General features: G+C 45.4%; 6 protein-coding genes across 8 annotated transcripts; 4 read left to right on the top strand and 2 right to left on the bottom strand.

The window, feature by feature from the left end:
- The first annotated feature begins 150 nt into the window (after positions 1–150).
- On the top strand, positions 151–17,169 carry LOC128298162 (aldo-keto reductase family 1 member B1-like). Of its 2 annotated transcripts, XM_053033903.1 has the most exons (9): positions 151–2,474; positions 5,013–5,164; positions 6,413–7,145; positions 7,209–7,446; positions 7,523–7,688; positions 7,767–7,910; positions 7,972–8,071; positions 9,865–10,008; positions 10,387–11,611. In XM_053033903.1, the coding sequence occupies exons 1-9, from the start codon at positions 151–153 to the stop codon at positions 11,504–11,506; spliced, it is 5,121 nt and encodes a 1,706-aa protein (XP_052889863.1). In that variant the 3' UTR covers positions 11,507–11,611. The 2 variants fall into 2 exon arrangements, with proteins under 2 accessions (XP_052889863.1, XP_052889864.1); XM_053033904.1 differs by lacking the exons at positions 151–2,474; positions 5,013–5,164; positions 6,413–7,145; ... (4 more) ...; positions 9,865–10,008; positions 10,387–11,611 and adding exons at positions 15,866–15,898; positions 15,974–16,055; positions 16,138–16,280; positions 16,338–17,169.
- Positions 12,151–14,239, bottom strand: LOC128298164 (aldo-keto reductase family 1 member B1-like). Its single transcript, XM_053033905.1, has 3 exons — positions 13,980–14,239; positions 12,591–13,426; positions 12,151–12,300 (listed from the first exon to the last, which is right to left on the bottom strand). Exons 1-3 carry the CDS (start codon positions 14,052–14,054, stop codon positions 12,255–12,257), a joined length of 957 nt encoding a protein of 318 aa, XP_052889865.1. The 5' UTR covers positions 14,055–14,239; the 3' UTR covers positions 12,151–12,254.
- Positions 17,170–17,555: 386 nt separating the features above from the next.
- Positions 17,556–18,814, top strand: LOC128296873 (aldo-keto reductase family 1 member C18-like). Its single transcript, XM_053032389.1, has 3 exons — positions 17,556–17,655; positions 17,727–17,894; positions 17,950–18,814. The coding sequence occupies exons 1-3, from the start codon at positions 17,581–17,583 to the stop codon at positions 18,637–18,639; spliced, it is 933 nt and encodes a 310-aa protein (XP_052888349.1). The 5' UTR covers positions 17,556–17,580; the 3' UTR covers positions 18,640–18,814.
- Positions 18,815–19,059: 245 nt separating this feature from the next.
- LOC128299178 (1,5-anhydro-D-fructose reductase-like) lies at positions 19,060–20,337 on the top strand. Its single transcript, XM_053035052.1, has 3 exons — positions 19,060–19,151; positions 19,222–19,914; positions 19,981–20,337. The coding sequence occupies exons 1-3, from the start codon at positions 19,077–19,079 to the stop codon at positions 20,167–20,169; spliced, it is 957 nt and encodes a 318-aa protein (XP_052891012.1). The 5' UTR covers positions 19,060–19,076; the 3' UTR covers positions 20,170–20,337.
- A 490-nt stretch (positions 20,338–20,827) lies between these two features.
- Positions 20,828–22,241, bottom strand: LOC128299176 (1,5-anhydro-D-fructose reductase-like). 2 transcript variants are annotated; one of them, XM_053035049.1, is made up of 3 exons: positions 22,088–22,241; positions 21,827–21,994; positions 20,828–21,756 (listed from the first exon to the last, which is right to left on the bottom strand). In XM_053035049.1, the coding sequence occupies exons 1-3, from the start codon at positions 22,160–22,162 to the stop codon at positions 21,022–21,024; spliced, it is 978 nt and encodes a 325-aa protein (XP_052891009.1). In that variant the 5' UTR covers positions 22,163–22,241; the 3' UTR covers positions 20,828–21,021. The 2 variants fall into 2 exon arrangements, with proteins under 2 accessions (XP_052891009.1, XP_052891010.1); XM_053035050.1 differs by having other exon boundaries at positions 21,827–21,984; positions 22,078–22,239.
- Positions 22,242–23,302: 1,061 nt separating this feature from the next.
- On the top strand, positions 23,303–25,903 carry LOC128299177 (peroxiredoxin 1). The gene is made up of 2 exons (XM_053035051.1): positions 23,303–23,462; positions 24,833–25,903. Exon 2 carries the CDS (start codon positions 24,846–24,848, stop codon positions 25,434–25,436), a length of 591 nt encoding a protein of 196 aa, XP_052891011.1. The 5' UTR covers positions 23,303–23,462; positions 24,833–24,845; the 3' UTR covers positions 25,437–25,903.
- The last annotated feature ends 843 nt before the right edge of the window (positions 25,904–26,746 follow it).

Genomic DNA, 26,746 nt, shown 5'->3' with positions numbered 1-26,746 from the left:
ATCATTAAGGAGCAACAGTGTGAAAAGATTCCTATAGAAGAATTTCCAGTAAAAGTGTGCAAGTGAACAAAAGCAACGCTAAAAGAAGTAATTACTTTGATAAAAAAGTTGCAGAACGATTTGTTTGGTGTTCCAACACCCCTTCCGACAATGTTTAGCTTCTTCAAACGTTCAAAGTCACAGAAAGGAAAACAAAAACACGATAAACTGCAACTGCCACCTGAAGCGCACCAGCAACCAACGGAGGAAGGTGGCCCCAGCGGGGGTTCGGTAAAAACTGCTTCCGAAGACGTGCGGCCGCCCGCCGAGCCGTGTGCGAAGGTTGCGTCTGATGCGTACGCAAGCGCAAATGTGTTGCAGACCGGTTGCGTCCAAACCGGTGGTAACCGTGCGCCAAGAAGTCATGCTGGCGACGAGGAAAACGGCGCTAAAAATAGCCCAACGCAACCACAACTACCAACACACCCGGCCACCGTCCGGCCGCCGGCGATGGGAAGCGGAATTTTGGCACCCTTGGTGTCTGGGGAAGGGGCAACCATGGGGCAACGACAATTGTTGCCCTCGAAGTGGGTTGCACCGGACGGTGCGGGAAGCGATGGGGACGCGGTGCGGGAAACCCTAACGCGCGCAGCAACGGGCACGATCGGCATCGATGTTAGTTCGAGTGGTTCTACGTACCAGCACGGTTCGGTCGCGTCGTACGATCCGCACCGAAACGAATCCTCCCAGCGGGCGATCCCCGACCGTTACGGCGGTAGTCGCGAAACTTCGACCAGCCCGATCGATGACAGCGCGGACCGGGCAGCACGGGAAACGCAACCCAACGCGACCAGTTCGAATCCGTACGCGCCACAGAGTGAAAGTGCAATGGCGAAAGGGAAAAATCGACGCCGTTATCAGCAACAGCAGCAGCAGCAACAGAATCAACAACACGCGAAGCAACAACAGCAACAGAATGCGCTCAAGCTATCCCTGCCGAAGGGTGATTCCAGCGGAGGTCAGGATGCCCACCACCTGTCCAATCGCACCAACACGATCAACATCGTTACCGTCGAACCGATCAAGGTTAGGGAGACGATCGTGGAGCGGCACCCGGGGAATGGGGAAACCGTGTCCAACCTACCGAACGGCGACGTCACCATATCCGATGGTGACACACCAACCCGAACGGACGAACCGTTAGCGAAGACACACACCAATGACGACGTCGGCGTGGCGCTAGTATCGCCGAACGCATGCGCACCGAGTGCGACACCCGGCACGAATACTACCGCACCGAACGTTGCCAACAACGTCAGCGCGGAACGGCAGTTATTAAATATCAAAAATATTTCGCCCACTACCAACAGCGATCGACACGAACACCACGAGCCTGCATCGGCCGGGGCACAGTGCACCACTACAGCGGCAACAGTGCCGGTGTGTGTACCGGATCGTGCCCTCGGTCCGTCGGAACAGACGATCCTGCTGACCGCTGACAGTAGTAAACCGGTCGCGAACCTTAACATATCGGAGGTGACGGATGTCACCAGCAGGAACAGCGCTCGAGTAGAAGAGTTAGTGCCCGAGCGACCAACACCAACCATCCAGGAAATGGGCCAACAGCCAAGCCGTGCCGGTAGCGAACAACGAACCCCAACGATAGCGAGGTCTAAGTCAACGTCACCACCATTGCCGCCGCCGCGCACCAACCCGCGCTCGGGTTCGGTTCTTCCGGTGCTTGATCTAGAGGCGGCAGCAGCACGTCACGGTGGTGGCGGTACCACCACAACCGTCGTCATCGTGCAGGATGCTGCTGGGGACGATACTAGCGACGATCGGGATGTCTTCTACGAGGCAAAGGAAACACTGTCACCGGTGTCGTCCGGGGCGGTTGCTCAAGGTGATTCCAGCGCCACCGGCACACCGGAACCGATCCGCGCTAGTCTGGTGCTTAAGCTTGCCGAACCGGACGTGCACCGGAACCAGTGCCAGCGGGAAAGTCCGCAAAAGAAGCAGGTCAGCTTCAAGCTGACGCAGAACGGTAGTGACGATGTGGAAGTGACCAGTGTCGACAGTAGTGACGTGGACAGTGACAGTGAGGAACGGTCCGGACAGGTGATCACCATCGCACCAGACACACGCACATACGGTGGCAATCGTACTGCATTTAGTGAGAGTAATAACAGCAACCCCGTCAAATCGTACGGTATCGCGGGTGAACCGGGCAATAATTATATCGAGTTTCAATACGATCACAGTGCGTCGGAGGAAGCGAACCCGGAGAAACTCACCACCAGCGTCGGAGCCCTGGATGGTGAGACGCAGAATGAACCCAAGATGGACGGTGGGCAGCTGCAGACGGGTGTCCTGATCGAGGACAGTGTTGCCAGCCTGCCGGATGTGGTGCAACCGTCCAACATTGAGCCGCTCGGATTTTCCACCGTCCTACCACCGACCTCCTTCAGCACCGTTGAGAAGCTCAACAGTGAAATGTAAATATCCTTACCCGCGTAATTCCTTGTTTCCCCTTTTCTGTGTGTGTGGACTTTAGATTAATGTAGCTTCACGCTCGCACGGCGTGTTGTGCGTTGCACGATCGTTAAACATAATGGCGCACCGCGAACCAGTATTCCCTATGACGCTATTCGATCAGAATTCATCAACAAGTAAATATTTATCGCAATGTCTCTTGGGAGTGAATTGCGAATTTCGGAACGGCCATCTGTAAAGATTTATCCTTTACCCTGACTCGCACCTGAATTGTTTTGCGTTGGGGCGCGCCACGTTTTGCGACGCAGCTGGTTTTGTCGTATCTGGTTCATGGTGTATTCCACAGATGGTGAATGCCTTGTTGGGTATTCTATGTCATCTTTTACTTGTGACAGAGTGAGATTAAGTAGTTGATTAATTTGCTGTACAGAAAGTGATAGAATTAGGGATCGGGTCATTGGTTGTGAACTAGAATGGAAAATGTAGTTTTATGACTGATAATCTGGGAACGAAATCGACACTTTTCGATTTTTCGTTCATTTTCGTTCCTTTCGTTCCTTTTCGTTAGTTTCATTCGTTTCCCATTTCATTTCTATAGTTATTATTGTTGCTTTCATTCCTTTCGTTCCTTTCGTTTTTTCATTCATGTACTTTCTTTCGCTCCTTTCGTTTTTTCGATACTTTCGTTCCTTTTCGTTATTTTCGTTAGTTTGATACTTTTTTACTTCTTACTTTGAATTTTTACTTTTTACTTTTGATTTACTTCCTTATTTTTGTTGCTTTCATTTCTTTTCCATTTCCTTTCTTTCGTTTCTTTTGTTTCTTTTCGCTCCGTTTCATTATTTTCGTTCTTCTTGGTTACTTTTGATTCCTTTCTTTCTTTGGTTTCCCTTTACTTTTTGGATCTTTTCTTTCGCGTTATTCTTTAGAATTAGATACATGAATCTCTGAAATGTTTCATAATAGAAGCTTCATATGAATTACCCGAAGAGCGCCAAGAGAGAATAGGCCAGTAGTGCAAATTTTGGGAAAAGACAGAGGTTAGATCGTCGGATGTTGAAATACATCGAATTAAATTATGTATATGCAATTTCTATGCAATAATTTATATTCACAGAAGCTTAAATAAGTATTACCAATGATAAATTGAGCTACCTTTTTGGAACGCATTATTCAACTTACTTCAAAATTATGCTCCCTAGCTCCCAGGTGAAAAAGACAATAACGGAAATTGTTTATATGCAAGATGTACGTATCCCTCGCACATTTTGTACAATGTGATGAAAACCCCAGAACAAAACTGACTCATTTCCGGCACATCGCATCTCGTTCGATTGACGTCAGTTGGGAGCGTGGGAGCCTTTCTCTCGGCACGTTCACACACCTCCCAGCAGTGTTCACTTTCCCGCCAGCTGTCAATCCTTGGCGGATGAGTCATGAAGCTTAATGAGAGACACGATCTAGCTACTCCTAATTATTAACATACGCAATTCATTGCACCATTTGAATGGCTAGTAGTGGACCCATGTAGAAAACATAAATAAGGTACATCGTATCTAGCTCACCAATTGAAAGAGTCGTTGTTTTTTTCTTAAACACAAACCATAACCTAGAACGGGTTTAAAGTGTGTTTACCAATCAGCCCACACTGTGACCCACTTATCGCAGTGCGCAGAATATAAGCCGCTGATGCATTTCTGACACGCTTCCATCACCCATAAAAGCCGCTCTTTGTACCGAAGCTGCTTCGATGGAAAATGGTTGGCCGATAAAAATTCACCGTAAACCCCATTTTGCAATTAGTCGCGCAGATCGCTTCCTGCCGCTAAAAGGGACTCAAAAATCTCATCATCCACCGTGCGCGGGCCTTCAGGCGATCGTTTAAGAGCTTCACTAAAAATAACCCGACCCTACCTTCAGCTGGTTCATAAGTGGATCGCAAGGTAAGCGAACGTTTGCGACGGCAAGCGCACTTTAAAAACTTCTTCCTGCGTTTATAAGTGACAGCACTTAAGAAAGAATCTGAGGCTGTGTTTTTTTTTTGTGTCGGACCGTCAGTTGCTCGGAATCGGATACTAACCAGTCGACACGGTGCCGTCAAACTGTCTGCCAAAGTAAGGATCATCATCATTGGCTAGCTCTTCGAACCCGCCCTTACTCACGCGGTGTTGCCCGAGCCGATATCCTCGACACGCGGCGAATGAAATTGTGAATGAAAATTATCGAAATATGTTAATCGACTCGGGGTTGTAAAACGTAACTGTGAAAGGAATGGTGTATTGCCGCAGTGTGGCAAAAGTGAAAGATGAGATGCTTTTTGTTGATACACTCGGCGCACAGTTTTACGCCGATGAGCGTCGTGTATCGATTTATTTTCACTTGCCAACATTCCTCGCCATGATCCGCAGTGTGGTCAATCAGTCGACGAGATCAAAGCGAGCGCGTGACGGTTGATTTATTATTACAAACTTTCTGTTAAAATTGCTGTTAAGTAAGAGCGGCTAGTAATACCAAGTTCTTTCATTCGATCGCTATTCTAGGAAGGATCTGGTCAACCAGGAATCCCGGTACAGTGCCAAGCTCGAGGAAGCCGAAAAGCGGGTCAAGGAAGCGAACGTTAAGGTCTACGAACTGCAGCAGAAGCTCGATGCGGTCGAGCGAGATGCGCTGCTCAAGGAGTACAACGTGGAACGTAAGTTTTGCAAAGCAAACCAGCCGAAACATCCACCTGACGGCACTGGCTGGCAAATTTAAATTGATGAGCAAACGCGTGCGATGATGCGGTCACGCATAAATATATATAAAGTCCGCAGCGAAGCGTGGGAAGATGTAGGAACGGTATTCTTCGCATAAACAAAAAAATACAACTGTCACACGACCCAACCAATAAACCCCAGGACAGATGTCAAACGCATCGCGGCTATTTACTTAGCCTCAGTCGGAAGTCGGAAATTGTTTGGGACATACCGAACGATTCGTTACGCTTGGTCGTGTGTTTATCGACCAAGACCTCTCCAACAAAAAAAGGAAAAGAAAAACAACATTCGGTTCTATCAAATAGGTTGAATGATTTTACAAGCGAAACGCGCGCGCGTCATCACACCCATTTGGTGCGACGCAAACACACTGTAGCGTGGATGCGCATGCTACCGACTTTTCCGACGCTAAATGACGGTTAGACAAAGACGAACAGCATTATCACACACAGTCCTGTGGTACGGGTTTTACCCGCAAGAGCTACTACACATTGCTATTTTGGGGCGAAATAAACACAGCCACAGCGAGACTGAACGGGTACGCCACCAGCAGAAGCACTAACAAAGACTTCCTGCTGACCTTGTGAGGTTGTGGAAAAGATTCTTGCAGGGATTTGTTGTTTTTTTTTCTCTTCTGTGCTCCTGGTAGTTCTTTCACTAAATTAAGGCTGACAGACAAGAACGAATGAAGGTGGGAAAAGAACACTGGTTGGCGGATCGATGTCACCGTTACAGGTTCATGACCCGGCTTCAGGTTGGACTATCTCCCAAAGAAGATAAACTACAGCTGAAGAGTTTTAGCGTCGTAGATTTGATCAATGCCAAATGGAAGATGATCTTCACTAGTTGGTAGTAGTAAAGCGTATCTAGTACGTGGAAAGCAATTACTCAAAGACGTAGTAATCTTGAAACTTTTATTTTAGTGATCATAGATTACATAGACCTGATACGCTGTTTACATCTGACCAAGTAGTAGCCTATGAGTTTCATGAAAAGAAAAGAAATAGTAGAGCTTTGTGTGCCAGTAGGCTTAGATATATTGTTTCGCCGTAACTTTCCACCATTAAAAGCATGGGTTCCAGCAGTTCTAAAAATATTAAAAATTCCCCTAAAGAAGGTATCCTCATCAAATTTGCTTAACCCAGCCCTATCTCACAAGTTCGGGTTCTCTTCTGCTCCCACAGGTTTGCAGGCGGAATTGGTGGCCGCCCTAAAGGAATGCGATGGAATACGGGCCCGGCTAACGACGCAACAGACCGAGATGGAAACGATAAGACTGAAGGCCTCCGACCGGGAGGATGAACTTAATCTCAAGTATCAAAATTTGGAAATAGAACATTTGGAGCTCACCGAAAAGCTGGCGGAGGTGCGGAAGTTAGCGCACGACCTGAACAGCCAGCTGATCGATGCCAAATCCGAGGTGGACCGGCTGAAGGAGGAACGTCAGAAGCTGCTGGACGAGCGTACCGAGGAGCAGAAGATAATGCGCGAAGCGCTGGAGGAGTCGGTACGCGAGCGGGCCCAGGTGGAGGCGAAATGGAAGCAAACGTTCGAGCAGTTGCGGGACGTGAACAATGCGCGCGAGGAAGATCTGATGAAGGACTGTGAGTTTACGATCCGTAACATGCAGAAGACGTGCAAGGAAAAGATGGAAACGGTCGAGAAGGAGCGTAAGCAGGCACTGGAGCAGGTGACCCGGCTGGAAGAGTTGACCCGCAAACGAACGGACGAGGTACTCCATTTGAAGTCGTACGAGGCGGAGGTGGAACAGCTGCGCGGACTAACCTACGATCAGAAGGAGTCACTCGTCAGCATGACGCGACAGGTGGAAAGTTTGAAGGCGGAACTGGAAACGGCATACAACAAGCTTGAAGAGGAGATGGTCAAGGTGCAGCAGATTAAAAACCGGTGTGAATAGTAAGTAGAACGAGGTAGTAGGACGTCATCGCTGTAGTACAATCCATTCGTTGTCCATTCCAGCCAACTGTGCGAAAAGGAGCGAGAAGCCCTGAACCGGATAGAGATTGCACGGGGCGAAATTGCAATGCAATGGGAAGATCGGCTACTGCACGAGATGAACCGCCTGAAGGTGGAGCTGGAACAAACGCACATGGAGGAGCGCACCTCTGCCCTCGAGAAGCTTCGACGCGAAGCACTGGCAGAAACGGAAGCCATGAGCCACCGGTTTAACGAGCGCGAGAAGCAACTTAAAACTGAGGTAATCCAAGATGGCGCACGAGAAGTTCTGCTTAGAATTTTCGTCTATACTCAATCTTTCTGCAAACTTTTACCAGATCGAAACACTAAAAGCGAAGCTGGAGCAGCAGAAGAAGACGATGTCAAACGCACAATCCGATGCCGACCAAAAGATGCTTCAGTCGCGGATGTACGTAGAACGTGCCGAGCGAGAACACGAGCGCAAACTGGCTAAAGAAATATCCACGAAGGATGAAATCATTGGTAGGTGAAGACAACTGTCTTGATTGCTTTATAATCTCCGCTTAAGATCTACCTCCTTATTGGATGTCGTCTTTTCAGAAAACCTCAAGCTACAGTTTGAGCAGGAAAAGCAAGAGTTGGAACAGCAGTTCAGTGATAGAATTCAGCAGGTACAGGAAGAGTTCGCACGGGAGATATCCGACACGACGGAGTTGATGAAAACTGCACACAAAAAGGAGCTAGGTACGTATCAAAATTCTTCGAGATCCTTGTCGTCTACTGATGATGGTTTGTACCTTTTTAGAAAAACAATGGAAAGCACTCGTTGCAGAGAAGGAAGAAGCGTTGCATCTGATGGATGGTCGAAACAGAAACAGACTTGAAGATGCTGAGAACAAAGTCAGGTAAGATTAGGCGATCTTCACACCCAGACTTCTGATGCCAAGACTCAGACAATCCAAGATCCTTGCGTTGTACATGTTGTGTGTTGTGATCGTGTGTTTGCTTCGTTATCCAACAGATGTCGCTTTTGTAGTATCTTGTCGCCATGCTTAGTACTGATCAATCGTACATCAACACCACACACGCAACTGTGGATCGATGAAACTGTTTAAAAATTTATCGTACTTTCTCACTAACCAACGGTTTTTTTTTAACAAATTCAACAATCATTCCACTTAATCATGTTGTGCAAGAAAAAAGTACATCTTTTAATCATCGTTGATTACCGGCTAAAAAAGGCAAAAACAAAAACGAACGTTTTCTTCCGAGCAGTATTCCTTTGTGGCGGTTTCGAAGGAAGATGACAGCTTTACAATAACAAATGAAAAATGAGAGAAAATAGAAATTAGATATTTTGGATGTTTTTTTTCTTAATTCGTATCATAACTTTTTGTGTTCATTCTCATACTTGTAGTGAATTGGTCTCGTTGGTACAAATCGTGTTCCTTATACTCTTCTCCTTACCAATTGTTCACGCCGTCACAGTTTCCTCGTGTTATCTCGTGACTCGGTGACCCCGATGTGTGCAACTCATCTTATCTTTCCGACTGCATTCATCATTGTGATAATGTATTTGTTTTCTATTTTCTCTCTTTCTTTTCTTTCTCTTTTTTACCCTTAATTTTCTTACCGCATTCTTTCCAACTGCTTACGTTTTTTTTTTGTTTCGGTAATAAACGATGGCTAAAATGCGTTACAAAACATTTGTACTTTTTCCTTTCAAAAAAAATGCTCTGAAACCGTTCAGTTCTGCTGGTACTTCGTATCCAGCTAATGCCGAAAAGCAGGAGCCCATGCACAGTGCTGCACGCAATCCACTGATACAGCTAATTCTGCTGCTTGTGCAATTGGTTAAAGGAGCGTATCCGTTGTTACCCTCGATGGTATTCTACCAGCAGACACATTCCTTACCGTTGACATCAGCTGTGCTACTGCTTACGTTTGGGCTGATTATCTACTGTCAGCTACGAATGATTGTTCACCATTAAAGTGTTTGTGTTTGAGACGTTAGTTCAACTGCCAGCAAACTATCAGGCTACTCTGCATTACCAGAATGCACATCACAAATTTGAATTTGATTTTCCAAACAATGTGCTATCCTTCCAAAACAATGCAAAAATACTGCACACAATCTATTGGCATTTATCACAACGGTTGCAATTTTTCACACCAACTTTCCATACGTTGCGTTTCCGCCTCTCAACACTGCCCTGTTAATGAATTAGCATTTACCTTTCTGTTTTTGTGAGTCTCTGTTTACGAACTGTTGTACGAACCCTAGCACAGCGTTGAGCTGTTTGCGCCATTTTGTTAACGCAAATGCGGCTGTTACAGTGTGAATCCATTTACCAATAAATAATCGAACGTTGAAACATTACTGAGACGATAGAATATTTTGTGCGCTGTTTATTCAACGCATCGACACGATCCTTCCATAGCCATTCTATTGCATCCATAATTAATTGCGTTCATCTGTTTTCTACATACATTCTTCTATTAAACACCGATCGAATTACTCCTTGTACCGCATCCTCTTAACGGTTTTCGAACATACAACATACAAAAAACTTCAAATTGCCCACCATGACTCTGTTTGTTCGTTTCCGTTCTTTTTCAAAATTTGCACTGTCCGTCATTCACTCAATCGAAAAAAAACCCAAAAAAAATCGTATCGAAAACCCATCCATCCCAACAGAGAACTCACGACCAGCCATCAGCGGCAGCTGAAGGATCTGCAGGAAGAGCATAGCTTCGTCGTGCTAAGTCTGGAATCGCGGGACACGAAGAACGCGCAAGAAATTCAAACGCTCCATAAAAAGTGCCGCTGCCTAACGAGTCTGTAAGTTGTTTTGCCCCAGTAGTGGTTGTCGTACATTGTGTTTTAGTTTTCTTTTTCGGCCTCATTATTTGTTTCATACCGCACGATCGAGCTGAAACAAAGCGAGATATCATCCATTAGTCCATTTTATGTGTACATAGTATCATATACTTACGATTCATACTTCATTCTCTGTATCATTCACTTTTGTTCGACATATCTCTTGCACGGCTCATTATAGACAAGTCTTACAGATCTTACATATTACACAGAGTTGCGTTAAACGTTGACTTCTTCGTTGACTAGTTTGCTGAAGAAATAGTACCGAACAGATATAGCAAATCGCATCAATATATCAATTTTTACATCAATCTTTCCTACGTACATCCATGTTTTCAGTTTCGAAGAGATGCGTCTACGCTACGAACGACGAGAGTCACGTATGGAAGACTTGCAACAGATCGAAGAGTTGAAGATTGTGATCGAGTCGCAGGAGCGTGATCTACGTCTGCTGACCGAAAGTCTGCGGGAGATGCAATTGCAACAAATGCAGCACGACCAGCATCCACCACAAACGCCAAGGCGCTCGAAACCAAACCGAGGAAGGCAGCAAAAGCAGCAGATGAATCCGCAACAGCAGCAGCCAGGTAACAACAGGCAACAACAGCAGCAGCAGCAGCAGCAACTTCAACCTAACAAACAGCAGCAGCAGAAAAAAGGACGGCCACAAATGCCTCCGATGGAACCGGAACAAAATGTTCAAACACCATTAGTAGAGGAACGCCGCGAAGATGGCGAGATCGAGTACGTGGAGTTAGCGTCAGAGGTGCCCGAGGAAGTGATCGTTCCTTCCTCACAAGTGATACCACCCATGGTACACCGGACACAGTGTGAGGTGATTTACGAGGAGAATGAAGCCGACATACTGCGTGAAGAGGAGGAGGAAGCGGCACAGATGGTCGAGCCGGAAGCGAGTGTGGATACAGCTGTGGAGCAATCGAACGTGCAGAACGAAGAACAGATTACGGATGAGGAAGAACAGGAAGGTACGGTAACAGTGGTGGATGTGCCCGAGTCTGCGATTCAAACCGAAGATCGTCTGATACATTCGACAACTCCGACAATTATTGAAGAAAATGACCTAGACGACGCACAGCAAGGCGTCCTACAGTTGCCGGAAGGCATGTCAACCGAATTCGTGAAGTCGATAACTGTGGTACCGATCGAAAACGTAACCGAACCAATCGCCCAACGTCCGCGTGCATCTTCAGCACCAAGAATTGTCATTACCGATGACGCAGAGAAGGACACCAGTAACCTTGAAAGCGTGGTGGTGGAAATTTCCGAAGATTCTTCTCCGGTTGCGATAGAACTACCGCCCGTATTTGCCAAACCATATCCAGCGTCCACGGACCTCGAAACCGAAAGCGTTGGAGATAGTTTGCAGACGGTTCCATCTGTTCCGGAGGTATCCGTAGCCCATCTGCCGGAAGGAACCTCCGCCGAAGGGCTAGACTAATGGGAGATGATTGGATTTATAACCGTTTACAATGTTCCCTATGTACGGTGCGTACACTTTATCTCTAGTTCCATGCGGAAATGTATTATCTTTTTGAAGATTGAACATATCTTAACTTGTTGTTAGCCTAGCCAGCGTAAGAAACACTCCATAATTATTTTGTTCGAGTCGGATGGACATAGTTGTGCGGTCGCTTTTTGCTCTCTATTTGCTGCTTATTCGATATCAGTCAATTAACAGCAAGAAAACGGCGACTCCACCAGTCCAGTCCGACTTGAAACCCTGGTGGTAGTATAGGAACGGGGAAGATATCGCTATTGATACCTTCTTACGTTTGATCTTAGCTTGACCCAAGCAAACCGCTACTAGTAATTGCTTAATTATTATTATTATTATTATTACTATCTTAATTTATTATTTTCGCTCTTTCCGGTACTGTACATATAGGTATTTACTTGTCTGCATGTTTTTTTCATGTCTCCTTTGGGACTGTCCAGGGCAAGGTCGGATCAACGTAATTGAGTAGCATTAATAAACGAAAAGTTCAAATAAATTAAAGAAATAAACTGACTGAGTTTGTTACGTCACTTATAACCCGAAATTTAATTAAAAAGTGATATTTATCCTTTCAAAATATGTTGTTGTGTTTTTTTTTTGTTTAATTTAACACTTACATCCCACAAATACGCGCTTTGTATATGATTTATTAAAGCAATTCACAAAATTCAAACTCACATAAACGGACAAATTAAAACTCGTCGTTCTCGAACGGATGATAAGGATGTCCAGCAGCACTACAAGGGGTGAAAAAAAGAGAAAATTGTAGTAGTAAGAAGGTCAACGATCAAACGCATTATCAAAGCACAATTAAACGCAAAATGGCGAGTAACGAAATGAAACTAAATTGCCGATTAATCGCGCATAATTGGATGGACATTTTCCATTTCAAGATAACCCTACTCGCAGCTGCGTGCTGATAAGAAACATTTAAGAGATTCAAACATCTTTACTTGAAGTTCATTATGTCATTATGTGCACTTGTGTTTGTTTTAAATGTTATAAATGCCATTTCTATTTTACTCACCTCGTGATCGGCACCAAGCGTCCATTGCAGTCGAACGAATCGATCAATGCCACATCATCCTTCGTCAACTCGAAATCAAACACCTCAAAGTTGGACGCGATGCGTGACTTGTTCACCGACTTGGGAATCACCACGTGTCCACGCTGAATCTGGTAGCGGATAAGGACCTGGGCAGGCGTTTTGTTGTACTTTTTCGCCAGCTCCACTATCTTCGGATCCTCCATCAGCTGCGGATCGTCCGGCTTGGCCCAGGGACGGTTCGGTGAGCCGAGCGGACTGTACGCCGTTATTACCATACCGCGCTCGGTACAGAACGGGGACAGTTTGCTCTGCGTCAGGTACGGATGGCATTCGACCTGGTTGGTAACCGGCTTAATGGTTGCCACAGCCAGCACGCGTTCCACCTGCTTCGAGTTGCAGTTGGAAATGCCGATGCTTTTCACCAAACCGAGCCCAACCAGTTTCTCCATCGCTTTGTACGTATCGACGTAATCCACATCCGAGTAAGCCGTTTTGCCGTTCGCATCCTGTGGGAACAGTTCGGCACCCTCGCGGTAACCCATCGGCCAGTGAATCAGGTACAGATCGATATACTCCAGGCCGAGGTTCTTCAGCGTGGTACGACAGGCACCCTCGACCAGCTCAGGCCGGTGGAAAGTGTTCCACAGTTTGCTGGTAATGAAGAGGTCCTCACGCTTTATGACTCCCTCGTCAATTTTGGCCTTCACACCCTCGCCAACCTCATGTTCATTCTGGTAAACGTGGGCACAGTCGATATGTCGGTAACCGATATCGATGGCATCCTTCACTGCCTGAGCAACCTCACCGGGAGGCGACTGAAAAAAAAAGATAAAAATGGAGTTATGAATAAAACCGTTCTTGGAGTGTTTCGAATATTTAATATCTTGCACCCTTAAGGGTTAACGACGAATGCCGGTCGGAGTATGCTTTGGTATTGGTGCATCCGGTATTTACGTTTACCCACCCTTGCGCTAGCCCGCGAACGTTGTGTTGTTTAGCGAGCAATCAAAGTGAACTGAGAAATAATAATCTATGGCTTGGTATCTCCGGTTTGCACACTCGACATTTGCAAAGTCACGGAATGTTCCACTACATGACCTACCCTTTGAAAACCTCGCTATTCAAACCCTTCACGGAGATGCGGACGGTGGGGATGAACAGAGCACCAGAAAGGTAAGCAACATGGAATGAGTTGCATTTCATTAAATAATTGAACAATCGAATCGATTGCATTGCATGTCAACAAAGGTCTTGAACAGAGTTTCATTGATTGTGAGCACCGGTTGGAACTGTTTGAGTTATGTAATTATGTACATCGAGGCAACCGCAGTCGTGTGGGAGGACACACAATCGAATTACAATACTTACGCCCCAAGTTCCCAGACCGAGCATGGGCATCTTCTGCCCGTTGTTGAGCGTCACAAATGGAACCTTCGATGCCATGTTGCTGCTTTCCGCTTCACTCTATATAAAACTGATGAACAGCGGAAACAATTTTCCAACTCGCACAAATAACGAAGCTGCTACACGCGTCAGCACCGAACGACAATTGAAACACCCGGCAAAGTTGGACGCGAGTTTTATACAGTACAATGCTTATCTCACGGGCAAGAGATAATGAGGCCCTTAGCGCGTTCGCCAACAAGACACACACAGGGTCATCTATCCGTTCGCAGCTCGCTGGTTTGGTTTGCGTGAGTGCGATTAAATGATTTTGTGTATGTTGCGCTGCGTTCAACCGGTTAGCTTGCGGACTGTCAACTGTGGAATCAATAATTTCGGTTCCGCTACGATAGACACAAACACATACAAGCGCGCGCGCACGCATAAAACAACGCTCAAACGTACACATGTTTTGCGTAAATTGTGCGTAGCTGCGTCTAGAAGCAAACTAGAAAGGAAATACAGGAGAGAGACGTCATCGTTTCAGAAGTCGAGACGTCATGCAATAAAATTAAAAATACAACTTTGCTGTATCTTTTCCTTTGTTCAATCATAAATTCCTACTTAGATTATTCATATTCGTGGGACGTTCAAATGAAGGTCCAACGATTTTCAGCTCTGAAGGTTTGAAGAAGTATCATAAAAAATAGATGTTGAACGTTATCGAAGGGTGTGGGAATGGAGTTATTATCGTTGCTTTTACCATTTCCGATAAGACAACAGTGATCAACGCTCGTTGCTAGAGATAAGTCAACGACGATCATCATTATATCATGCGACGATGCACAACGTGTTATGTTTCAATCGTTGTGAAATAAGAATATCTAATTGTTTCTAATTTTCTAATTTTTAAATCTTATCTACCGTCATTCAGGTGCAGTAAGTTTCGACGCACATGTTTCGATGACATGTATTTGTTTGAGAAGAAGTACATGAATGAAAGGAAAGGCAAAAATACCAACATTAAGAGAAGACCTAAAGAATAAAGACCTGGAGGCGTCTATGTGGCATCAACATTTAACAAAAGTAATGCCCAATATCAAACAACTGGATAACTTGTTTGTAACGATCAGGTAGGCCTATAGAAATCATGTCCACCTGTTGATTCGATGATGGGTTATCTTTGAGGCGATCTGCTTCACCAAATTCCCCAGGGAAAGTAACTACAAATCTATGAATACTTTCAATTTTACAAAAACCCTTTGGGTTACCCTGTGAGAATTCCTATAAAACTGATTCGATTAAACTGCTCCTCAATTTCGCTTAATGATAAGCCCGACATTCTGGAGCGCTTGTCACATTAAAGTTGAAGCAAGAACGATCAATGCACGAAAGCAGACAATCGTGTTATAACCGTTTTAACGTAAATAATTTAAACCGCGGTCGAACACCACGTGGAAACATTGTTTCCATCACTCAGTGTGACTGCGTCAATCGCGTGGATGACACAAGATTTGCAAGAATTTCATTTCATCAGCATAAATTGAAGGAACCAGAATTAATGGAAATTGTACTGCAATGGAAATAAAAGCATGCACATTAAATTCGGAAAATACAAGAGGAACAATATATAACTATATAAATAATATAAATAAAGGAAGCATCAATCGACACATAGAAAACGTTATTTACCAAAGAGCATTTTACGTTCTACGCGAGAGCAATCTTCTCTAATCAATATACCGGTAAATGGTGGTGCAAATTTCCTATTCTCTCCTAATCTTATCCTCTCCGTCGAATGACTATTTATATAAAACGAACATACACGCATGCTCTTCTTTGCGTAGCGGTTCAGTTTGTGTTCAACCAGCGCGCACCTCAGCCATACTTTCCGTGATTATCAAGTAGTCTCTTGTTTTTTTTTTTAACAGAGACACATCTTAATAGAATTGACTTTTTGTTTGCCGATTGCTGATAAGTAAAATGGCTTGCACCGTTGTTCCGAATGCCATCTTCAAGAATGGCAACAGCATCCCCATGTTCGGACTGGGCACCTGGAACGTAAGCATATTGCGCTGCAGGTGTACGGCCAGAGACATTGAAAACGAGTTATATTTGTGTGTGTGCTTTTGTGTGCTTACAGTCCCCTCCCGGACAGGTTGCGCAGGCCGTAAAGGATGCCATCGACATCGGCTACCGCCACATCGATTGTGCTCATGTCTACCAAAACGAGCATGAGGTCGGTGAGGGAATCGCGGCCAAAATTGCTGAAGGAGTCGTGAAAAGGTTTGTATATGGTTTCTTCTTGCTTAGACAATTATTGTAATCCTTTCTGTCCAACAGGGAAGACCTCTTCATCACCAGCAAACTGTGGAATACTTTCCATCGACCGGATCTGGTCGAGGGTGCCTGTAGGACCACGCTGAAAAACCTTAAGCTAGACTATCTCGATATGTATCTGATTCACTGGCCGGTGGGCTACAAGGAAGGACTAGAACTATTCCCAATGGGACCGGATGGTAAGACGTTCATTTTTTCCGATGCCGATTACGTCGATACCTGGCCCGAGATGGAGAAGCTCGTCGATGGCGGTTTGGTGCGAAACATTGGGCTTTCCAATTTCAATACCAAACAGATGCAGCGTGTCCTCGACATTGCACGGATCGCACCGGCAACGAACCAAATCGAGTGCCATCCCTATCTGCATCAATCGAAAATTACTGCCTACTGTGCCGCACACGGTATCATCGTAACGGCGTACAGTCCACTCGGTTCTCCAGCACGACCCTGGGTTAAGGTGGACGATCCGGTACTGATGGATGACGCAACGGTCGGTCAGCTGGCCAAAAAGTATGGCAAAACTACGGCACAAATTTTGATCCGCTACCAGATCCAGCTAGGCCACGTCGTTATTCCGAAGTCGGTCACGAAGGAACGAATTGCGTCGAACTTCGATGTGTTTGGCTTTCAGCTGGACGAGGGCGATATGAAGCTGTTGGCCGGATTGGAACGCAACGGGCGCATCTGTCCGGAAACGAGCGCATTCGGACATCCGCATCATCCGTTCGAGAAGGAAGAATAGAGGGTGTAGCATTCCGCCAATAACTACAAACAGGTTGCGATTGTTCTCAATCAAAAATATATCAATAAAATACGCTACGTATATGAACAACGATCGTTTAGTATTGCATTTTTGCGAACAAGCCCTTGAATTGTGTTAAATATAACACAGTGTAGCTGAACGATAAGTAATCCACGGGCAAAGCCAGCCTTAATTAGTATGTCCGCACTAACAAACAGACCGATGCAAACAAGAAGCAGCGAATCCACATGCATGCACTTGGCAAACCTCCAGAAAAATCTTCAGATTGCGTTCCCGTGTGATTATGCCTATTCATGCTGATAATACATCCCCTGCAGCCAAACCGCAGTACGTATCATTCGGACTGTTCGAGCGCTGCGGATGTATTGTGGTTAAGTTTCGGGTCCCACAACTTCAACGTGAACCTCCCAGTATAAATTAATCTGCTTCACATGGCCCGCCTTTAGTTTGTCGGGCGACATAGTGAAACATTAGAATAGAACGATGGTTGTGACCGCTACCCTTGTGACCCTTAATAATGGGCAAAAAATGCCAGTGCTTGGGCTGGGGACCTACAATGTAAGTGACGTGTAGACAAATTAAAAAAGCTTCTAGAGTTGTAAGTCATGTGTTACTCCTCTTTTCTCTAGCTGAGAGGACAGAGCTGTATCGATGCGGTGAAGTCGGCAATTGACGCAGGCTATCGGCACATCGATACTGCCTCGTTGTATCAAAATGAAACCGAAGTTGGCCAAGCCGTGCGGGAAAAGATCGAGGATGGGACGATTAAGCGTGAGGACATCTTCATTACTACTAAGGTGAGTGGTAAGTGAACAATTTGGAGCAGATTACTGAAGCCCATTTCAATTTTAGCTCTGGAACACCTCGCACGAACCGGCACAGGTCCGTGAAGCGTTCGACACCTCCATGACCAAACTCAATCTGGACTATGTGGATCTTTACCTTATGCATACTCCGCTCGGTGCCATGGTCGACTCGAACGGTGAAACCGTACTTACCGCAGTTGACTACATGACGACCTGGAACGCCATGGAAAAGCTGCTCGATACCGGGCGCGTCCGTAGCCTGGGTGTGTCCAACTTCAACAGTGAACAGTTGCGCCGGGTAATCGAGAATGGGACGGTCAAACCGGTGACCAATCAGGTCGAGTGTCACGTGCGGCTCAACCAGAAAAAGTTGATCAAATTCTGCAAAGATCGTGAGGTCGTTGTCACTGCGTACAGTCCGCTCGTCAGACCGGGTGCCACACTCGGTCAGGAAGATCACAAACATGCGTTCGACGATGAGCGTGTGGTTACGATCGCGGAACGGTACAACAAGACACCGGCCCAGGTGCTGCTGCGCTACCTGGTGGATATCGGCACGGTGCCAATCCCAAAGTCGGGTAACCCGGAACGTATACGGCAGAATTTGGACATTTTCGATTTTGCACTCACACCGGAAGAGGTGCTCACGCTGGACGGTCTTCACACTGGACAGCGGCTGGTGAAAGTCGAATCCGCAGCAGCACATCCATTCTATCCATTTGATGCGGAATTTTAATTCCAAAGTGTTCCAGCTTTGGAAAGGAATAAAACACACACACGCAACACTTGTTGGGATTGTGAAAATGGGGCGGAAATAAACCTTTATCAGCAATTCTAGATACTCTTCAAAGGCAAACATTTACTCACTCAAACAATAAATGTTTATGATGGGCTTTCAATATTTCTCGATGACGTTTGACTAGTCCGATAAGATTGCAATTGATTACGTTTGTATAACAGTTTTAACACATTAATAATTTTTCAAACATTTTATTCAGTCCAATCTTGACTAGTAAATGAATCTTCAAAATTATTAACTAGACTTCGTAAAATAAAATCATCAAATATAATTACAGAATAAAAACTACTTCAACCTCTAGGGGGATTCGATATGCCGGTTGTGTATTGCACTAGGAAAGAAAGAAATCAGCTGATTTTGTACGCTCAATCACAATGTCAAAACAAGTGCCGACGGTTCGCCTCAGCAATGGATACGGAATACCGGTCCTCGGTTATGGGACATACTTGGTAATAAGGCTGCGGACGTAAGTATACCCCCGTGTGTAGCTGGAGGACTTATCCACCTATTATTTTACAGGCCCAAAAGGGACAGTGTGTGGAGTTGGTAAAGAAAGCGATCGACATCGGTTACCGGCACATCGACACTGCGTTTCTGTACGAGAATGAGGTCGAAATCGGACAAGCGGTACGGGAGAAGATAGCAGAAGGAGTCGTCCGGCGGGAAGACATCTTCGTGACGACCAAACTGTGGAACACATTCCACGATCCGCAACACGTCGAGGAAGCTTTCCGGCGTTCGTACGAAATGCTTGACCTGGGGTATATCGATCTGTTCCTGATGCACTCACCGATGGGTTTACAGTTTGCCGGGTACGAGTATGGTGATATGCAACCGCAAGATGCCGATGGGAACATGCGCTTCTCCGACATTGACTATGTGGAAACGTGGCAGGCAATGGAACGGCTGGTCACTTCCGGGAAGGTGCGCAGCATTGGACTATCGAATTTCAACAGCGAGCAAATCAAACGCATCCTTGAGGTTGCCACCGTGAAGCCGGTTATCAATCAGGTGGAAGTGAATCCGGGCTACGATCAGCGGAAATTGATTGCTTTTTGTAAGGAGCGTGATATAATTGTCACTGCGTACGGACCGATGGGAAGACCTCACCGTACGACTTACGGCAACCGTAACGCTCTGGACGATCCAAAGGTGGTGGAAATAGGCCGGAAGTATGGTAAATCGGGCGGACAGGTTATTCTACGATATTTGGTAAGGGAAGCAACAGGTTCCACAATAAACTGCAGTTAAATTAATGGTTAATTTCTTCACTTTCAGCTCGACATTGGAACCATTCCAATTCCTTACTCAACCAACGATGAACGCATGCGGCAGAATATTGATGTGTGCGATTTTAAGCTGAGTGCTGAAGAAGTTGAGTATCTTGCATCTTTTCATTCGGCTCGCACAATTCCATTCTTACCGCTCAAATCCCACCAGTACTATCCGTTCAATATAGAATTTTAGTAACTGTTGGAAAAAAAGTCGGTTAAATAGGTGGCTTGGAACATGACCCATTCAATATAGAATTGGTAATTGTAGAATTGTTGGATAAATTAAGTCTAAATTGGTGGAGATAAATGGCTTTCAGTATAGTTTTTTTTTTAAATAAATATAAACAAAATTGATGGGAAAATAAAATTGGGAGTTTTGTTGCACCCAACGTAACACTGATAAAAATATACATTAGTTAACATTCTCGCATAATCGGGACAAAGAAAATTGTTTCCGCCACAACCCAACCGTTACATCTATTCGTTTCACTTCGCTGTACATGTTTTCTAAAGCCATAAATGACCATGAAGAAAATACGCGGCGTAAAATGATCTGCTTTTGAACCGCTACTTAAAGAGAGCTTTCCTCAACAAGCAGAACGTGCTGAAATAGCATCGCGGAAGCTTTACGGGTTGCTTTGATTGATAATTGAGTTTTTAATTATCGCTAGTAAAAAAGTGGTGCCATTTAAAAGCAAAACAAACACTGATATGTGTACCCTTCAAGCCCTTCTAACCTCCCTTAATGATTGTCCCCAGCATTACATCGCATCGGATGCACATTTGATGATGATTGTCGGTTTATGCCGCCATCAGTTAAACAAAACACCACACTATCTTTACGCTGCATCGCATGGCACACGCACACACAGTTATCGGTGCAGTAACATTTATTTGCAAACGATTTGCGGTGACCTCCGGATCCGGTTTCGTGGGTAGAGCATACGATATGGAGGAAATGTGGGAAGGAAAAGTGAGTAAAACGGACAAACAAAAGGTAGATCACTGCTAAAAGGGGGAAACACAAATCAGTTCCGGCTTTCGCTTAGAACTCCAGCTTGAACGGGAAGTACTTGTGCTCGCTGCTGAAATTAAACGGTACCGTACGGCCACCGGTGTTGAACCCATCCATCAGCTTTATCTCATCCGCGGACAACTTAAAGTCAAAGATGTCGATGTTTTGCCTGATGCGTTCCAGCTTGGACGATTTCGGAATCGGCAGCGTGCCAAGCTCGACCAAATAGCGAAGCACAACCTGACCGGGGCTTTTACCATGTTTCTTCGCGATTGCCACCACCCGTGGGTCGTCCAGCGCGTGCTTCGGTATGTTCCCGGTGCCCACCACCGGGTCGGTCATGTTCGGTCTTCCCAGCGGACTGTACGCCGTAATGACGATATCATGCTGGCGACAGAATTCAATCAACTTGCGCTGATTAATGCCCGGATTACATTCCACCTGATTAGTTACCGGTTTGATCTCACAGTTGGCCAGCAGACGCGTCAGCTGCTCGCTGTTGAAATTCGATACACCGATGCTCTTCACCTTGCCCGACCTGGCCAACTTTTCCATCGCTTTCCACGTATCGAGATAATCCACATCGGAATCGATCGTTTTGCCGTTCGCATTCATCGGCAGCATATCGTCCGCCGTCCAGCCCGAAAACTTCCATCCCGTTGGCCAATGGACAAGGTACAGATCGATGTAATCCAGACCGAGATTTTCAAGCGATTTTTGACACGCCTCTTCCACATGTTCCGGTGCATGGAAGGTGTTCCATACCTAGCCAAGCAAAATTAATAGCGCGGTTATTTCATTATATTTCCTCAGCACCAATTCATCCCGCACGAACCTTCGTTACGATGAACACATCTTCGCGCTTGATGATTCCTTCGGCGATTATTGACCGTACCGCTTGGCCGACTTGGTTTTCGTTTTGATAGAAGTATGCCGTGTCGATATGGCGATAACCCTCGTCTATTGCCATCTTTACCGCTTCGATTCCCTCCTCTTCCGTCGCCTGGAGGAAGATAAGAAATTTTATTACATGATTTGCAATACAACTCAGCTTCCACTATTGATTACAGCCGTTATCTATTTAGCTGCCTCTTACCATGTAAGTGCCAAGCCCCAGAACGGGCATCTCAAGGCCATTGTTGAGCCGGACAGATGGAACCTTCGGTGCCATTGTAGATGAATGCGAAATCAGTGACGATGAGCGAAACTTTGCGTCCGTTGCGATCGGTGAATCGTGTAGAACTGACCAGCTTTCGGTGACCAGCGTATTCCAGCGGACGGTGGAATGCAAATGGAATAACAACGTAGTATTTTTTTGTCGCTACGACATGCGTTGTTTGCTGATCATTTGTGAGGAATTGCACCTGTAGGCGTGGGTGGTAAATGCATAAATTATCCTCCCCAAAGATGGGAAGCCGTATAGATTTGTTTATCGTAGTTTTTCTCTATTCGATGTTTGGATTGGCTTTTCATGGTGCAATGCCTACTAGCGATTTGCTGCAGTTAATAACAAATATTTGTATAATTTTAAAGAATCGCTGGCGCAGATTTCAATCACGAAAATGTGTAATTTCACTTTATTATTTGCGTTCAAGTAAATTTTTAAATAAAGACAACAAAACAAATCATAACGTACAATTTGATGCCTATATATACCTTGGCAAGGTTTGACAGCTCACGCACTAGTGGTGTGATGATAGAACCTTTGTAGGGATTCGAATCCTACTAGGGATTCGAATCCCGAATCTCTATTCGTTGAAATATTGCGCGGAATACGACGAGGAGGGGGAAGGGTCGAATATAATTTTTTTAAGCAAAATTCTTTTAACAAAATAATGTACACTCCTGGTATACGGGAGGATTACAGTCTATACCCCAGATACGCGGATAATGCGTTCCAGAGAAATCCGCGTATATTGGATATCCGCGTATCTCGAGTTTTCTCTAAAAAATCGGTTATTAGGAGATCGAATTCAAATCTCCGCGATACGAAGCCCATTTTAAATTTATTTTTATGCGTTTATTTCGAGAATCACAGTAAAATTCTAAGAAAATAAATATTTATAATCCTTACATGTAACGATGTTTTTATTTTTCAATTTAAAAATAGAATTCTGCATACAAAACTCCTAGAAATTCTCCAGCAAAATCCCAATCTGATCAATTCCTTTTAGAATCCGTCATTTGGGACTCGATTCGATCAAATCCTTCAAGAGATCGGATCTTCGAATCTTCCGAATCCCAATCTTCCCAACACTATCACGCACGCGAAAAAATAGTTCCGGTAAGATTTTTTACTCAGAAGGAAAACCCCGGTCGAACTGAACGCAAGCATTGTTGCTACGCTCCGTGTTTCCGTGAATTTCACTGTGCGTGTGTGTGTTGTGTTGCCGGCATTTTGGTGCAGGAAAACCTTACCAAGCAATTTGTGTGTACCGCTTTCCCAGAGTTTCCACGATTTGTGTCTACAGGTAATTATGCGCACGGGTTAAATGAAACGGGAACTGCTGGAAATGCAGGAACATGCCTGACTAGTTAACGATTTGCGAGAGATGATGAAATAGTTGTGTAATTGGATTTTACCCAAGCTTATCAAGTTTAGGTACAGCAAATTGGACTGTAATTGGTATTTTAATTACAATATCCGTATTTTATCTTACGCTCCGTACGCCATTGCGTTGAATTCACCCGTTTCCTTTGGACCGACGCCAAATTTCAGGCCGAAGAAAAATGATGTTGTACTGGGCTTTTTTTTACATTCAGTCTTCAACCCGGCAGCACCGGAATTCAATCGATTTTCCATCGAAATACCTTCGCTATTGTTTCTGGGAATGTGAGCGAATGGAGATTTTTTCCCTTGGGTTTGGCATTCGGTTTCTATGACAATTGTGCCTTTTTGCGACGCTCTAGCAACCAGCTCTAGCCTGCCCCGTTTCTAGCATTTTCTATACGCTCGATAACGCGGCAGTGTGACGGCAATCCGCATTAGTTTGAATCATTCGCTTTCCACTCCACTTGAGACCTCCACTCACAGCTCTTACGGGGTTAAACCCTCGTAATCGACATCCGCGTCCCATGCGTTGCTAGAAACTATGGATGTTGGATGGAAGGAAGTTGTTGTAATCGTTGCGGGTTGTCTCGCGGAAGATTAGATGAGGTAGAGAAGGTATTGTAACCAACCCTTCCAGCGCGCTTTTCGCCATAGGCGAAGGGGCACCCATCATGATCTCTGATCGTGTCGCGCAACGCCATGTTTTTTCCGTTCATTTCATTCCTACCCGTGGCAGCGCGGTAATGATTGACTGCTTTTGTAGATGGTGGACGGACACTTGAAACAGCCGGGGCCAGAGGCGTCGTGTGGAAGGTTCTCGTACAAAAGTGAAAGTATCGTTCGATTGCGTAGAGTGTGCTTCAATTTCGACCGGCAATTATCTTCGTGCTTTCGTTGATTGATGGTACAAGAAGATTGGGGCGAGAAAAAGAGAATTCAAGCCCAAGGGCCAACATACAAGCGACCACCATCGCTGGTTGCTTCGTGCAGGGTCTGCATAGAGCGCAAGTTTGGGGATTTTAGCTTTAGATCTCGCTGTGCCTACTTTTCCATTCCGTCACTCTGGAAACGGCACACAATAGGAGGCTTTGGCATTACGCAACTACCGGCAAAAGCAAGCATTACTCATAACCGGTTCTACACGAAGAGAGCGTAGAAATTTAGAGATGGGAATTTTGCCCGCTGTATGCGTCATTGTTTTACTGCTTGTTCACATAAGAATACACAAAGCTTTGATGTAAATTGAGACAATACGTTAAGATTATTCTTTTATTTTTCGCCGTCCTTTAGTACTGAAATCATCATGCCAGTTCCGGAGCTACAGAAACCTGCGCCCGCCTTCCAGGGAACCGCTGTCGTGAACGGACAGTTCAAAGAGATCAGCCTGTCCGACTACAAGGGCAAATATGTGGTGCTGTTCTTCTATCCGCTCGACTTTACGTTCGTCTGCCCGACGGAGATCATCGCCTTTTCGGATCGCGTGGAAGAATTCCGTGCGAAACAGTGCGAGGTGATCGCCTGCTCGACCGACAGCCACTTTGCGCATCTGGCCTGGATCAATACGCCGCGCAAACAGGGTGGATTGGGCGAGCTGGGCATTCCACTGCTGGCGGACAAATCGATGAAGATCGCCCGTGATTATGGTGTGCTGCAGGAAGAGTCGGGCGTCCCATTCCGCGGTCTGTTCATCATCGACGGTAAGGGCAATCTGCGCCAGGTGACGGTCAACGATCTGCCGGTCGGTCGTAGTGTTGACGAGACGCTACGCCTGGTGGAAGCGTTCCAGTTCACCGACACCCACGGTGAGGTGTGCCCGGCCAACTGGAAACCCGGCAGCAAAACGATGGTTGCCGATCCGACCAAATCGAAGGAATATTTCAATGCGGTCAACTAAACCGGGAACCGGAGGGGGGCGCCATTGGGCTAGCCAGAAGAGTCTCTTCCCAATAATTGTATCGTGTCACACACTGCTCAGTGGGGCCGGGCCCCATCAGTTTACACTAAAGAATCTTTTTTGAGAGACGGTTGACAATTTTCCCGCGTGATAGCAACGTACACACACACACCCATACACATCTTTTAAAAAGAATGGAGCTCAGTAAAAACAATTTAATTTAATGTGGAACAAAACTGCTCGTTTATATCATATTAAGCCACGTAGAAAACCATTTTCCAGGCTAAATTAAAACAGAAGCCCCTCCTCCCGTAGGGGGCGAGAATAATACATAAAAAAGCTGTGAAAACGAACAGAAATTGTTTAGAAGGTAAAAATATCATACGAATTAAATAATCCCCCCCTATGATGATGATGAGCTGAGAGCAATAAAATGGAATAATAAAGTATTGATTTTTTTTGTAGAACATTCAGTGTTAATTGTTAATTATGCCGCCCGAAATTTGATTATTATGTCCTGCTTGTCTTGTCGAATTTATTGCATTCTTAGCGCCACTGCCTTCAACAACACGTCCATGGGTGAAATTTGTTCATTTTCTCAGCCGCGATAAGAAACCAGCGTAATGTGTTGTGGGTCACGTTTTCTCGTTGATAACCACATTCCCACCCGCCGATAAGCGTTATCAATTTTTAGTTGCAGAAAGTTCGGGTTAAGTTCAAGAAGCACACCATCTCTCTCGTAGGTAGTAGATTCTTTCTGCCCGAATCGATGCCGTGTTCGTTTTCGATTAGTCTTATTTTATTATCATATTAGATTGCCGCCTCGACGAGTATCAGTTAGTGTTCGCTGCGTGCTGCTTCCGTTTTGTCGTGTGCGGTCGTACGGCACGCGCGCTTATTTGCATTCTATTGGAATATGCAAACACAACACCAGTGCCACTTCATTATGTGTACTGGGTCAATTTTGTCATTAGCACACGGCCTGTAACTGTTCGCGACCCGCAAGCACTTGAGTTCTAAATGACCAAACAGCTCAATTAGTAAGTACTGCCCGTTCGTTTTTCCCAGTTCGCAAACGAGACGAGCAAAGGTAGCGTGCTCCGCCCATAGGCAACTTATCGCAAGTAATTAAATTGTCCCATGATACTTTCTACAATTCGAATCAAAAGAACAATTAGACTCGCGATGAGCAAGGGAGACCAATGGCTGGTAATTAGCGCCCCATGATTAGCCATTTGAATGTGTTGAGGTCTTTCTTTTTGATAACCTTTCCATCAAAAGAAGCGACCACCTGTTCCAATGTGCCCGCG

This window comes from Anopheles moucheti, chromosome 2 (genome assembly GCF_943734755.1).
Source record: "Anopheles moucheti chromosome 2, idAnoMoucSN_F20_07, whole genome shotgun sequence".
NCBI lineage: Eukaryota > Metazoa > Arthropoda > Insecta > Diptera > Culicidae > Anopheles > Anopheles moucheti.
This window is presented reverse-complemented; position numbering and strand designations above follow the sequence as displayed.

Excerpts from the sequence above, each read along its gene's own strand:
- LOC128298162 (XM_053033903.1), top strand. The coding sequence starts at position 151 with ATGTTTAGCTTCTTCAAACGTTCAAAGTCACAGAAAGGAAAACAAAAA. Across the intron at positions 7,146-7,208 it reads ATTAAAAACCGGTGTGAATA|CCAACTGTGCGAAAAGGAGC; the intron begins GTAAGTAGAACG and ends TGTCCATTCCAG. Across the intron at positions 7,689-7,766 it reads CACGAAGGATGAAATCATTG|AAAACCTCAAGCTACAGTTT; the intron begins GTAGGTGAAGAC and ends TCGTCTTTTCAG.
- LOC128298164 (XM_053033905.1), bottom strand. The coding sequence starts at position 14,054 with ATGGCATCGAAGGTTCCATTTGTGACGCTCAACAACGGGCAGAAGATG. Across the intron at positions 13,427-13,979 it reads TCGGTCTGGGAACTTGGGGC|TCGCCTCCCGGTGAGGTTGC; the intron begins GTAAGTATTGTA and ends TTTTTTTTTCAG. Across the intron at positions 12,301-12,590 it reads CGCTTGGTGCCGATCACGAG|TGCTGCTGGACATCCTTATC; the intron begins GTGAGTAAAATA and ends CACCCCTTGTAG.
- LOC128296873 (XM_053032389.1), top strand. The coding sequence starts at position 17,581 with ATGGTTGTGACCGCTACCCTTGTGACCCTTAATAATGGGCAAAAAATG. Across the intron at positions 17,656-17,726 it reads TTGGGCTGGGGACCTACAAT|CTGAGAGGACAGAGCTGTAT; the intron begins GTAAGTGACGTG and ends TCTTTTCTCTAG. Across the intron at positions 17,895-17,949 it reads ACATCTTCATTACTACTAAG|CTCTGGAACACCTCGCACGA; the intron begins GTGAGTGGTAAG and ends TTTCAATTTTAG.
- LOC128299178 (XM_053035052.1), top strand. The coding sequence starts at position 19,077 with ATGTCAAAACAAGTGCCGACGGTTCGCCTCAGCAATGGATACGGAATA. Across the intron at positions 19,152-19,221 it reads TCGGTTATGGGACATACTTG|GCCCAAAAGGGACAGTGTGT; the intron begins GTAATAAGGCTG and ends ATTATTTTACAG. Across the intron at positions 19,915-19,980 it reads AGGTTATTCTACGATATTTG|CTCGACATTGGAACCATTCC; the intron begins GTAAGGGAAGCA and ends CTTCACTTTCAG.
- LOC128299176 (XM_053035049.1), bottom strand. The coding sequence starts at position 22,162 with ATGGCACCGAAGGTTCCATCTGTCCGGCTCAACAATGGCCTTGAGATG. Across the intron at positions 21,995-22,087 it reads TGGGGCTTGGCACTTACATG|GCGACGGAAGAGGAGGGAAT; the intron begins GTAAGAGGCAGC and ends ATCTTCCTCCAG. Across the intron at positions 21,757-21,826 it reads ATGTGTTCATCGTAACGAAG|GTATGGAACACCTTCCATGC; the intron begins GTTCGTGCGGGA and ends TTGCTTGGCTAG.
- LOC128299177 (XM_053035051.1), top strand. The coding sequence starts at position 24,846 with ATGCCAGTTCCGGAGCTACAGAAACCTGCGCCCGCCTTCCAGGGAACC.